Here is a 13461-nt window from a genome sequence, read left to right as displayed (position 1 = left end):
CGCGGGGCACGGGGGAGGGGGCGCCGGGGTGGGCTCCGGCTGGCGCCGCACGCCCCTGGCCTTGCGCCCGGGACAGGGTTCGTGCGGGCCGCCGGCTGGGCCGGGCTCGCTCCCTCCGTGCCCGAGCCGGGCAGGCGGGGCGGGGCGGCGCCCTCCCCTAGGACCCCGCGGGCTGGCGGGTGTCTCTAAGGTGACACTCCGGTGCGCGGCAGCGGCGAGCGCGCTCCGGCTCCGGCTCCGCTCGGGCTCCGGCTCCAGCCGTCCGGGGGGCGCCCCAGCGCGCACGACTCAGCACCCGACCCCCACCGAGGACCCCCACCCAGGACCCCCCTGGGCGCGGGAGGATCCCAGCCGGCCTCTCCCAGGCGCCGCGCCCAGCATCTCGCTGCTCCTGTCGTCGGAGCCCCGGCGTCGGGAGGGACGCGCGCGGGACCCAGCGCTTGCCTCCCTCGCCGCTCGCGTCCCGGGCCCGGGAGGAAGGCAGACCGAACTTTCGCAGGGAACCCCGACAGGCGCGGGGGCCGCGCGGAGAGGGCGGCCACAGGATGGCCGAGGGGCCGAGCGGCGGGGGGTCCCGCGGGGACGGGGCCGGCGGCGGCCGGGCGGCCGAGGAGGAGGTGGTGCGGCGGCGCTGCCGGCGAGGGGAGGAGGCCGAGGTCTCGCAGCCGTGGCCCGAGGCACCCCGGGGCATGGCCGCTGGGCCCCCGGTGGAGGAGCGGTTCCGCCAGATGCACCTCCGAAAGCAGGTGTCTTACAGGTAAGGAGAACCGGGGCGAGGGGAGCGCAGCGCTTGGGACCACCCCCCTTTTCAGTTGACATTGATTGAGCGCCCGCGGCTTGTCTGGCGCTGCTCTAGGCCCTGGGGATTCAGAAATGACTATCGAGGGGGTCTCTGCCCTCCGTGTGCAGGGGGAAGGGGGAGCTTCTGGGACTCCCTCTCTGTATGAATCGTGGAAGCCCTATTCATTCAACATGGAATTACTGATGCCAAGTGCGTCCCAGGCACCGTACTGGGCGCTGAGGAGAGAAATAACCAAGACGTGATCCTTACAAACCTCTATCTGCTGGGGAGAGCCGGGAGACACCCCCTGGTCCTTCTTCTGAGACAAAAAGGGACCCCTTAGTCATTTGATAGGCCATACCCGAGCATTCCTGTGGGCTGACCCTGTGCTAGGCACTGGCTTGTGGAAGTGACTGAGATGCTCCTTGCCACCAGGGCTGAGCCCCTGCTGCCTAGAGAGGGGCAGAGGAACCCCCTTCTGGACCCCTTTGCCCCAGCAGGGCCTCACTGCCATCCCTGTGGCAGACAACCTCGCACTGCTACCCGATTCTTCTTAATTAAACCATCTTCTGCCTGTGAAAGATTCCCAGCCTCCCTGGTCCTGCCACCTCTTCCCCGGGGGATTCGCTGGAGGAATCGGTGGGAGTGGGCCCAGAGACCGCTTCTGTGACCCGGGATGTGGTGAGCGAGGTGCCCCTCAAACTAGGGTGGGTAAGTTACACAGATGGGGGTAATCTGAGGAGGAGGTGGAGGCAGAGCAGGGCAGCCCTCGCCTCCCTCCTCCTCTCCCAGATCACAGCCTCAACTTGGACCCACTGCCCCTCTAAAGCCCCTGACCCAGAGTGACCTCCTTTGGAGGGCCCAGCAGGCATATGGAGGCATCTGCAGTCCTTGAAGCCCTCAGCCTGGTTAGAGGGGCAAGTTTCCCGTCTGTTTACAACCCTGGGGACTTGGAGTGTGTCTGAGACTTCCCGCCTTCTCTCTGGGGCTTCTGGGAATGTGTTTCATAAACCTGGCCCAGCCCTGGGAGCTTGGAGGGCTCCAATACTCTTAATGGCTGTGAGACCATCAGGCCTCCATCCCTTGGGGGAGGTTGAGAGAGGAGTGGGACTTCTCCACCATCATGGAGTGAGATGCTCAGAGTAAATGGGAAGCAGGTTAGGTTCCCATGGGCCCTACCTTCACTTTTGGGGGTATAGAAATAATCAGAGGTACATTGGGTTCCATTACCAAGTTCTTCCAGAAGACCATGCTGAGAGGAGGGCATCACCTGTCCCAGGCCTTCTGGCTGCAGATAAAAGAGCCCCCGAAAGTCCCTTGAGGGAGGAGAGTGCAAAGAGACTGGGGGGAATGGGGCATAGAATGTGGAATGCTGGAAGAAATATTAGTCTGGGAGTTAGGAGACCTGGCTTGTATTCTCATTTCTGCCAGTGACTTGCTGTGTGTCCTTGAGCTAGACAATATCCCTCTCTGGGCCTCAGTTCTTCCCCTATAAAATAAGGGGGCCACCCCAGGGTTTTCCTTGGCTGTGGGTCAGGGACAAACAGCATCTGGAGGTGGAAAGGACGCCAGAATGGGGTAGAGACTTAGAGGATAGGGAGCAGGGAATAATTAAAGAGCTGAGACGGAAGATGCTGCACATGCTCTCACACACAGACACTTGGAGGCAGCTGCAAGGGCTGGGATTCCGCCAGGGTGGTTCCCGAATGGAGGCCCCTCCACAGCCCAACCTTGAGGTCTCTAGTCACTGAGGATGCACGGTAACCAAGCTGTGACTCCTCTCTGGCTGTGAAGGGATCAGGAGACCCCTGGGTCACCTGTGTGAGGGCACAGAAGACAGCACCAGGGCTGGCTCCAGCTGTCACCCCTGGACAGATCAGGCAAGGCACTTCCCTGCATCCAGGGTTAGGTCAGGGGCCCAGTCTTAGGACCAGACCGGACATGGCATCAAGGCAAGAAGAGCCCCCCTGGGTAGAAGGCAGAGGAAGCCCTGGGAACAAGACAGCAGCCCTGGGCTGCCCAGGGGACCCCAGTGGAACGAGCTGTGCTTTCTGGCTAAGCCCTCCCATGCGGCTACAGTCCTGAGTGGCCTGATGACCAATGCCACTCTTCTTTGTACTGGCCACCGGGGGCTGGCAGGAGCTCAGGCCCACGGTGGCCCTTTTCCCATCCTCCGCCTGCCACAGTTCCATGCAGCTCTGACTCCAGCTAAACCTCCCACCCGCTGTGAGGAGTTGCTAAGAAAAGCAGTTGAAAGTCCTTCACAGAGAGAAAAGTCTTTTCAGACAGGAATGCGGGGGCAAAAAATCCGAGGGCGAGGGGTGGAAGTGGGAGCCGAGCTGAGGCCCAGCTGTCTCTGACGTCAGTGAGGACGGGGGCTTTCAGCAGGACAGTAGAAGCTTTTAGGGGTGTGGGGGTTTCTGAGAAATAGGTTCCCTTCATCCCACAGCCCCGGCGTGGGCTGGAAGCAGCCATGGCAGCTGCTTTCAGTGGCTGGAGAGATGGCAGGTCTGTGCCAGGAGAAACTTGAGAGGGAGGGAGTTGGGGGCGATGCAGGAAAATAGGCAAGAGAAAGACTTGAGTGATGTAGGTTCCTGTTTGGTTTAAACGGGACTGGTTTCCAATAAGTCCAAAAAGGGCAGAGAGGTGGTACCCTGACATCTTGTGTCTGCATCTGGGCGTGAGGCAAGTTACCTCCCATACACTCAAGCGAGTCCTAGATGCTCAGAGTTGGGCTTAAGAGACCACTGGAAGGCGGCCTCCAGCCTGGAAAAAGCCAGAGAGGAGCAAAGGGCGTGGGGTTTGGTCTGAAAGGACCAGTCAGAGATGCAGAACTTGGACCTGCGGAGCTAAGCCCAGTGGTTTCCAAACTCCATCACCTGGGGTTCTCTTTTAAAATCATTTCTAAAGGCTTGTCCCTGGAGATCCTGATATAGGCAGTCTGGGGTTGAGCTTGGGCATCTCAACTTTAAAAACCTCTCCCATATAACTTTGATAGTCGAGCAGATTTGGAAACCACTGGTTTCCAGAGAGGGAGAAAGGGAAAATGTGACCTGAATCGCCGGGACGTGGCTGGAAGACGGCTTCCCTGTGCTGCGTGCTGTTGGCTCCAGAAGGGCCTTGAAGGAAGACTGACACCTCTGTCTGGAGTTCTGGCCCTGGGCCAGGCACTGTATGACGCAGAAGTATGGGACACGGTCCCTTCCCTTGACAAAAGCATGAACCAGTACAGGACCAGAGAGTGATGATTTTAGTCTTTGCAGGTCACACCGTCTCTGTCACTCTGCCGTGCCATTGTGGTGCACAAGCAGCCATAGATAATACGTAAACAAATGAGCATGGCTGGGTTCCAGTAAAACTTTATTTATAGACACTGAACTTTAAATTTCATATCATTTCTACTTTCACAAATATTATTCTTTCGCTTTTTTCTAACCATTGAAAATTGTAAAACCCATTCTTAGCTCACAGCCATACAAAAACAGGCAGCAGGCCAGATACGGCCCATGGGCCGTAGTTTGCCAACCCCTGATCCAGTAGATGGGACGGCACAAACACGAGTAAAGGCAGCTGATGGTGGGCACTGGGCGAAGTGGCACGTGCATTCCACCAAGAAAGGCAGTGCAATGCACATGCGTGCAGACCTCAGGGTGAGAAAGACCTGGGTTCGAATTCCAGCCCTGCCCCTTCCTGGCTGAGTAAGTCACTTTCACCTCTGACCCTGTTTCCTCATGGTACCATGGGAACGGTAACACCTCCACAAGAGGGTGGCTGGGAAGATTAAAGAAGATAAGAGATGTGAAGTTCCTGACTCATAGCAGGGGTGAGACAGATCTTTCGCCCCCATGGCTAGACTGCCTTGTGGGTTGGGGGAGGTCCAGGAAGGCCCCTGAAGAAGACTGACCCTGAGTGATGGATGGGTGGTGAGACCTGGGGGGGGCAGAGTTGAACAGAGACTGAGAGCAAAGGCCCGAGCATGTCCCAGCCTGCAGCCCTCCCCGTACCCCCTCCACCACCACAAGGGGCTGGGGGGAAGCAACTGGGTGCCAATTAGCAAGGGAAGGTGCCCCCTGCCGTGGGCACGGGGCTGCGGGTACACAGCTCCTCCAGGGAGGGGCACCTGATCCAACTCTCCCTGCTGCTATTTACCAGAAGCTAAAAATAACCCAAGAGTGACAGGGAGATGGGCCGATTTGTAATTTAAATAGCAACAGGATAAAGCAACGAGCTGCAAGAGATCACATTCTGTCCTGAATTAAAAATGCAAAAACCGGGGGCAGAGAGCCGAGCCGGAGCGGGAGGAGGGGGCCCGCTGCCAGAGGAAGCCGGAAGCTGGGGGTCTGTCCATCTTCCTTCCCTTGGGAAGGGTGGGGCCCAGGCCCAGCCCGGAACTCCTTCCTCCTTTCAGGAACCTGAGGTTCTTGCTGACGAGTGAGTCGAAGGCCAAGGAGGGCAGATCCTGGAGGTGGAGCCAGGCTCATCCTGAAAGCAGCAGCACAGCGACTGGGATCCAGAAAGAGCGTCTTATCTGAGCCTATTTTGACACAGGGTACTTGGGACATGACCCCAGCAGCTGACGCTCTCCCACCCCTCGCACCCGGGGGTACAAGCCATTTGGGCATTTCGGAGTGGAGCTGTGAGGACCAGTTCCTGCAGAAGCATTTGAACAGGTTCCTCTCCGGTGTGTGTGCTGCTGAAAATGCGGCTCTCGTTTTTGCTTCAATTGGTGCAATTTCGGAGCAGAGCGTTCAGAGAGCCCCCTCAAGGGTCCAGGTCCCATGGATAAGGGTTAGCACAGGCTGGGGAATTTGCTAAGGTCCCACAGCCCGTAACTGGTAGACCAGGACCCAGTCTCAGATCCGTTTCACTCCAAAGCACCTTTTACTCTGTCAGGCTTCCAAGGGCCTGGACTTCCATCCTTAAGGATCTTTTCTTTTGGCTCTATACTAAGTGCACATATCCCAAGGAGTGGGGAATAAAAGATTGTTCTGCAATCGGGGCTTATGAACCAACAGATAGGGGTGGAGAGTTTGGGGGGCTGGAGGCCTGCTGATCCTGCCCTGGGGGCTTGATGCTACAGTCCAGGCTGGGGGCAGAAGGCAGCTCCTTAGGGCAGATGACCCAGCTGGCCCAGATGGAGGGGAGAGCCACCCAGGCTCCCCTCACCTCCAGCCTGGGGACCTGGGAGGTACCAAAGGGCAGTTTCCGAGAGAGATCGTGGTTTGAGGGACCACCTCTGACTGCCGAGCTCCCACCTCTCTTGCCCCAGCAGGAGAGGGTCCCCAGCCTCTCCTCCAGATTTCCTCCTGCTCAGGACTTTAATGAGGCTGCCCAGAAGGAGCCTAATCAAATTTCCATCTGTCACTAGCCAGCGGCACCTGCAGCCAACTCAGGTACATCTGGCTCCTCTGTGGGGGCAGAGGCCGAGTACTCAGGCAGGGGCCAGCCATCGGCAGGTACTCTCAGGCTCTGGGTCGTTCCCAAGGGCTTCAGCAGGTACCTGGATCACAGGCTGAGCTGCCAGGGAGGGACTTAGAGTCAAAAATCCCCGTGTCTCAACACAGCCACTCATGGCAACAGGAGGCCAATTCCCCTCCCCTGTTCAGCTTGTTGGATACCATATTCAACTTCCAAAGACAGTTCCTGAGCACATACTGTGCACCCAGCACTTAGCCAGGAGCAACATAGGCTTCAAGAATCTCGTGAGGAGACAAGACTAATGGGCACAAAAGGTCACATGATCTAGGAATATCGTTGGGAACAAAAATGCGTGTGAGAGATAAATCAGTGGAGTGGGAGTGCTGGTTCAGGAGCAGCCTGTGACACTTAGTAGGTTTTACAAAATATTTGTCACACGAATGAATGAATGAGTGAAAACCTGGAGATCAGGGAAGGGGATTCAAATGAAGCTGTCAGAGCTAGACAAGATCTTAGAAATCATCTGGTCCAACCCAGAGATGTTAAGCGACTTGCCCAGAGTCACACAGCAAGGGCTGGAGTTTGAACCAAAGGATTCTGTGTCTGGGGCTCTTTCCACTTTCCTACTTTTGCTTCTTGGGCTGGTGTATGAAGGATGGAGATTTTGATGGGCCAAAGATGAAGGGCAGACAGGGCAAGGAGAGCAGCCTAGGCAGAATGGAATAGCAGAGGTGAGGGTGACATGTTGAAGAGTGTGAAAAAGGAGGGAAGAAACGTTTGGTGAGCACCTACTTCAAGGCAGCCACCAGCATGGTGTGAGCTGAAAGAAAATGTCAACACTGACAGCCTGGACGAAGACGCAAAAAGAGAGGAACCGGAGCATAAGGAGCCTTGAAGGTCAGGCCAAGGAGGCTGGCTTGGCTGCTTTTGAGAGCAGAGGCTGTCCAGATCGCAGGTGGATTGTTTGGTGCCCTGGTACATTTCTTTTCCCCAGCTCCCACTTGCTCATCCAGGCCACGGAAAGTAGAACGCCTCACCCTCTGGGGCCTCCACAAAGCCCAGAATAATTTTCTTACCCAGATTCCTCTTCCTGTGTGGATCTGGGTGGATTCTGAGGGGGCCCCAGCTCCCCAATGCAGCACATGTTGTCCTAGGAACTGCCAAGGGCATCCTCCCCAGCCCTGTGCACCTGTCCCTTCCTGCCTTGTCCTCCCCACCCCACCTGGAAAGTAAGGACAGCTTCAAAGAGTACAAGCCCAAGGGGACCCCGTGCCACAGTCGTGACTGCTCTGCCTCTCAGAGACTCCAGCCTGCCTGGCTTCCCCTCCAGGAGCCACATTTCCTGCTGTATGCTACTCCAGGGCTGCCAGAAGCCTCCGCTGGAAAACAAGCCCAGCCCCATTTCCTCTGTTTAATGGCTCAAGCTGCTTGCAGAATCCCTGGGAGAGGAGGAGAGGGCCCTGCAACAGCCTCCTTCTAGAATAGCCCTTGGCCTGGCTGACAGAGTCTCTGATGGGCCACACCATAGAGGATCCGCCTTGAGGGATTCAGAGATGAGGGGCTGGAGGGAGAGCCTCTGAGAAAGGGGGTGCCAAGCCTCAGGCATCACCTGCGTCCCTAACCCTGGAGGGGCAATGGGATGTTTCATTTAAAGGCACAGACTCTGGGGTCAGATTCTTACTTCCACCACTTACCAGCTGGGGGACCTTGGACATGAGCTTAACAGCTCTGGGCCTCAGTTTCCCCATCTATAAAAGGAGGAAAATAACAGGCTCTACCTCATCGGGTTATGACAAGGATTCAAAGGTTTCTGGCACAGAAGTGCCCAAGAAATATTAGCTTTTGTTTTATTATTCCTGAGTGTTAATTATTCATGATATAGCATGATTCATTAAGCAAATATTTCTTGAGAAATATTATGTTCCAGTCATGAGGGACACAAAGGTGATTACAGCATCAGACGGAGGTCTCTAAGGGCTAGGATGGCATCGTGTGCCTTCCTGTGTCTGCAGGTTCTGTAGCGTAAATGTTTATTAAACTGAACTGAACTGACACCATTTGTGTCCTCCAGAAATTTACAGCCTTTCTGGGGTAACACACACATACAGAGCTGAAGAATTAATTTACAGTGTGAGTAAAGAGCGCTTGAAGAAGGTATGATTTCTATCCCAGAACCAACCCTAATATTAAAGAGTAAGTGTATGCCTTACTATTTATTTGCCAAATCCTCATGATGGCCTCAAAGTCCAGTGCAGTGTGGCCTTTTGCTATTCTTCGGACACATCAAGTACATTCCTTACTCAGAGTCTTGGGTCTTACTGTTCCTGCCAACTAGAATGCTGTTCTCCCAGACAGTCACATAGTTTGCTCTCTCTGGATTCATTCAGGTCTGTTCTCAAATGTCACCTCCTCAGAGAGGACTTCCTGGATCCCCCCACCTAAGGAGCACCCCCATCATCATCCTCTTCCCCCTTCGTTTTTCCGTATAGCGCATCTCATCACCTGACATTATTTTATATGTTGACTATCTGTCTCCTAGATGTCTTCCTCACTGGAATCTAAGCTCTATGAGGTCGGAGCCCTGCTTCCTTGCTCACAGCTATACAGTGTGATACATGCCTGATGCATTGAAGGCACTCAGTAAATACTTATTGAGAGAATGATCCAGGTTGCACAGCTGATAAGTGGCAGAAACAGGACAGCAGCCCACATCTTCTAGTTCCTTTCTGGTCACTCTTTCCACTCCGCCACTGCCCATGTGCCCGATCCTGTGTTTGATGGTGTGATGCTCACAGAGGTGTTAAGGGGAGAGAGCTGGACGTGGCGTGGGCACCGCCGGCCTCACACTGTACCGGACAGTTGTGATGAGGTGGGAGACCTCGGCGGGATCAAGAGGGTAGGTGGGAGAGGTTAAGTGGAGAGCAAGGCCAGAGGGGGGCTGGGGTTCGGATTCCAGCCTGGACAGGCCTGGTGTCTGCCTGGCAGCCTCTGACTCTTGGGGCTGTCTCCTGGCTGCTGGGCCGGGCTTGTCCTCACCTGCCTCTAGCCCTCCTGTGCAGCTCCTCTTCCCAGCCAGCCTCTGCCCCAGCCAGCGGAAGGCGCCTACGAGGCCTGTGGCTCTCTTCTGGGGCAGCCAGCTGGCCTCTCGCAGGGCCCCTCGGTCAGGAAGTGCCGAAAGAGGAAGAGAGTCGCCGGGCAGGATGAGCGCATTGGGGGCCGGCCACAGTACCGGGGGAGGCTGCGATGAAGTCGCTGCTCTGGGCCCCGCGGAGTCGCTGGGGACGGAAGAAGGGGAGCAGCCGGGGGCACTGAGGCAGATGTGGCGCTACCGCTCCTGGGACGTGCCACAGATCCCAGCCGAGGCCCCCCAGACACAGTAGGTACTCGGGGTGGCCTAGGAATGGGCATAAGGACCTCTCGCCCTCTCTGAGTCTTTTATCTGGGATGGGGGGTCGTGGCAGAAGTGAGCCTACCCACCTGTTGTCCAATGGCTCTGCAGAGGCTCAGAAAAGGGCAAAGGGGTTCTTGGCAGGGTGAGGGGAGCTCTGATGTTTGAATTGTTGGGGGGCAGTGTGGTGGAGGGCCGAGCTCACAGGAGGCTCAGAGTTGAGGAAGCTGACAGCAGCGGGATCTGGGAAGAGAAGGCTTCACAGGAGTGTGGCGTCGGATGCTCTAAGGCCTTTTGCAAACTCATTGGGGTCTTCAGCTGCCCCTGGTCTCCACCCTCAGGCTTGGTGTCAGAACCATTGAGAAACTTCCCCAAAGGGACCCATGCACCCCAGGAGGACAGTGTCAGACCCAGTGGGGGATTTCACTTGCTACTGGCTGGAGGGCTGGTGCCCCACCTCCCTGGTCAGACCTTACCAGGCCCACAGGAAACTTGAAGGAAGCTGGGAGAAGGTTCTCAAAACCGCAGGCTTGCCCACGGGTCACAGTCCCCAGCACTGGCTATATGTGGTTGGCTATGGTTGGAAAACCGGCTGCCAGAACCCCAGGGGAGATGGTGAAAGTGAACGTGATACAGGATGTGACTTTGCAGAGAGGAGCGCTAACAGAAACAGTGGCCAGTTGGTGTGGGCATCAGGGTGGCAGGATTTGGGAGGGAGCGGACCACGCTCGCCAGCTTCCCGGCCTCCCTTTGTCAGCCCTGCAGGGGCTATCAGAGGCTGCCCCATATGCTGTGCTGGTTGCTGAGCATGTATGCTGGCTGGGCCACCGTAGGCGACTGCTCTGGTTCCAGTTGCTTTCCTCATCTCTAGAGGAGGACAACCTCTGCTGCCCTTGGGGTGTGTTTGTGTGTGTCTGCGAGGTATATTTCTGCGTGAGTGATGTCTGTGTAAGAGGGGTGTGGCAAAGTGTAACCGCAGTCCCGGGGGTATTTGTGCACAGGAGAAAGATGTGTATGTTCCATGTGGGTGTGTATGTCAGTGAATGAGAGTGTGGCCCTTACGTGTTATGTATTTATGAGTGTGTAAGAGGTGATTCCTATCGTGTAAGAGATCTACAGTTTCCATTGGATATTGCATTGGGAAAATGCTACGTCTTAGGAGTGTGTGAAAGGGTTGGAAACAACTGTGAATAGCTGTGAAAAAATGAATATGTATGAGAAACGTGTACATTCTCTGTTGATATGAGCAAGGGTCACTAAGTGACTTGGGTCCTGGTATATATTTCTGAGCGTGAGGCTGGGGTGGGAAGTGTTAGCTCGAGTGATGAGTGAGCATAATTGTGTGTGAGAGACGTGTGTATGGGGAGCACTGTGTGACTTTTGTTCCCGTGGGTGTGATTTGGGAGAGCCAAGGGGGTAAGGGTGGAGACTGTACGGCTGTGAGCGGGCACAGAGTGTGCGAGAAAGGTGTCTACTCCGTGTGGCTGTGGGAGGGGAGGTGGGGACAGCCGCCCTCGCGGGTGTTCACTTGTGAGCATGTAGGTTTTTTGGGGGGGGTGCTAAGAGGAGGAAAAGATTGTCCGTGCCCGGGTGCGCGCTGTGCGGGTGTGTCAGCCCCGAGATTCTGCAGGATCCAGGCAGAGCGGCCGCGGGTTGGGGAGGCGGGGCCTCGCCTGCCACGCCCCCTTCTAAGCCACGCCCCTCCGGGCGGCCGAGGCGGGTTGCTGCGTGGCCGGCGGCCGGCAGAGGGCGCCGCGGGCCGGTGCCGCCGCGCGGCCGAGGGGGCGTGCTCGGCGGCGGGCAGGCAGCGGCCCGGCCAGCTATGCGGGGTCCTGCGGCCGCGGCTGGCGGCACTTCCTGGAGCGGCGGCGGCCGCTTCCCGGGCACCTGGGCGTGGGGCGCGGGGGCGCGCGGCGCGGGGCGGGCGGAGCGAGCGCGCGCCATGGCCGCGCCGGGCGGCAGGGAGCGGGCGTGCTGAGCCCCGGCCGCCGGCCCGGCATGGGCGTCTCCCGCGGGCCCGCCGCCGGCCGGGGCTAGGGCCGGATGGAGCCGCGGGATGGCAGCCCCGAGGCCCGGAGCAGCGACTCCGAGTCGGCCTCCGCCTCGTCCAGCGGCTCCGAGCGCGACGCGGGTCCCGAGCCGGACAAGGCGCCGCGGCGTCTCAGCAAGCGGCGCTTCCCGGGGCTGCGGCTCTTCGGGCACAGGTGAGCGGGGCGGCGGCGGGGCGGGCACCGCGCCTGGCACCGGGAGGCATCCTCGGCCCGCTCGGTACTGACGCCGGGTGGAGGTCTCCCCCGGGCGCCGGCAGTACGGGCTGTCTTGGCGTCGGCTCCGCGTGGGGGTCCCCCAGCGTCCGGGCACTGGCGCCGGCAGCTCAGCGCGCCTTCTCTGTGGCATCGAGGCAGGGACAGCTTCCAACTCTCCAGCAGGGAGACCCAATCGCTTACCCCGTTGGCACCGGCAGGTAGGGCGCCCGTGGCTGCTCACTCACCCCTTCTTGGCATTGATAGAACAGGGCCCCCTCTGAGCCTACTGGCCCCATGAGATGGGGCGTCCGCCGCCCCCCTGGGCTTCGGTGGGGCCCGGTTGCCTACCACCACTGCATGGCATCTGCAGAATATGGCCCGGTTGATACTGTCACGACACATGCCTGTCCGGAGCACTGGTCACTGCTTTAATCGCTCAGCATTTTAAGCCTCTCCTTGGGGTTGGTGGTGCCTGGCCACCTGTTCTACATTGCTCTTAAATAGCGGGGAGACCCCCAACCTCTGCGTCTTCCAGGCAGCAGGCATCTCTGCCCCTACTCCCCTCCAGTCCTTGCTGGGAGAGGAATGGGGTGGACTGCAGTCTGGACCCGTGCTGGCTGTTCAAGCTCCATCTTGCCCCCTCCCCCAGCACACCAAATCTCCCCATCTTGTGCCTGTGACGGGGCTCTGACCAGGACTCTGGTGAGGAACTTGGGGGAGGGTGTGGAAAGAGTGAGTGCTGGCAGCTCATAGCCTGTGTGCCCGTGTTGGCTGGGAGCGCTTCCTGCCCACGCAGCCCTGATGTGAGGTGAAGGAAGGTGGAGACCCGTGAGGACCCCACCTGGCTCCCTGGGCTTTTTCCTGACTGATCCCCGTCCTTCGCCAGTGGCTGAGGAGCTTGTAGCCAATCAGCTAGGGACCCCAGAGCCAACTCAGACTGGACTCTGACCGCTTGGAGTCTGCCCAAGGCCTCGCTCTCACTTTTCTTCAGTTGCCCAGGCTTCGCGGCATTTGGTCCCCCTGTTTTGCCCTGTCCCTTCCTGGTGTAGACTACCCACGTGTAACATGGGTGGTTTTCTCCCGCTTTGTGGGTTGGCGTCCCTATAATACTGATCTCTGCCCTCTGCCTGTCTTGACCTAGCCAGAGCCCTGCTCTTTGCGGCTTCGCTGTGTCGCCATGCACAGCCAGAGATCTGGATCCTCACACTGGCAGATGGAGCTCCGTGGGCTCTCGTAAAGCCACATGGGCTTCAATGTCATATGAACAGGACTGGGAGCAAAGCTTCTAGTACCTCTGTTTTGTCACCCACAGCCCTGCAAGATGGAGCAGTTTACACCCGGCTCTGCAGGATGTCGCCTCCAGTGTTCACAGGCTCCGGAGGGGGAGGGAGGGGCTCCCCCAAAGGCTTCCTGTCCCTGCCCACGGGGTACCAATGCTGGTCTCTTCTGACCTGCGGCTGCACCCCTTCTGAAGGGCACAGATTTGTCCCCGTAGGAATGAACGTCAGGCACTTTCAAGAGGAAGGGCAAGACACAGGAGAACCAACAAGCACCTTTACATAATTCTTTAAAATAAGCAGGATGAGTATTATTTCTCCATTTTTATGGATGAGAAAAACACAGGTTCA

At 57.8% G+C, this 13461-nt stretch overlaps 1 protein-coding gene across 5 annotated transcripts in view; it reads left to right on the top strand.

The window, feature by feature from the left end:
* The first annotated feature begins 530 nt into the window (after positions 1–530).
* DGKZ (diacylglycerol kinase zeta) overlaps positions 531–13461 on the top strand; it is a 41856-nt gene continuing 28925 nt past the window's right edge. Inside the window, exon 1 of one of the 5 annotated variants that reach the window (XM_004436905.3) lies at positions 531–757. In XM_004436905.3, the coding sequence (XP_004436962.1) occupies positions 546–757 (212 nt within the window). In that variant the 5' untranslated portion in view covers positions 531–545. Of the gene's footprint in view, positions 758–9384; positions 9576–11521; positions 11792–13461 lie in introns of those variants that run through there. The other 4 variants (XM_014792531.2, XM_087423042.1, XM_014792532.2 and 1 more) reach the window with 4 other exon arrangements.

The sequence above is a fragment of the Ceratotherium simum genome, chromosome 34, assembly GCF_057802395.1.
Source record: "Ceratotherium simum simum isolate JZ-2026a chromosome 34, ASM5780239v1, whole genome shotgun sequence".
Classification (NCBI taxonomy): domain Eukaryota; kingdom Metazoa; phylum Chordata; class Mammalia; order Perissodactyla; family Rhinocerotidae; genus Ceratotherium; species Ceratotherium simum.
Note: the sequence above shows the minus strand (reverse complement) of the source record. Positions and strands in the feature narration are given on the sequence as shown.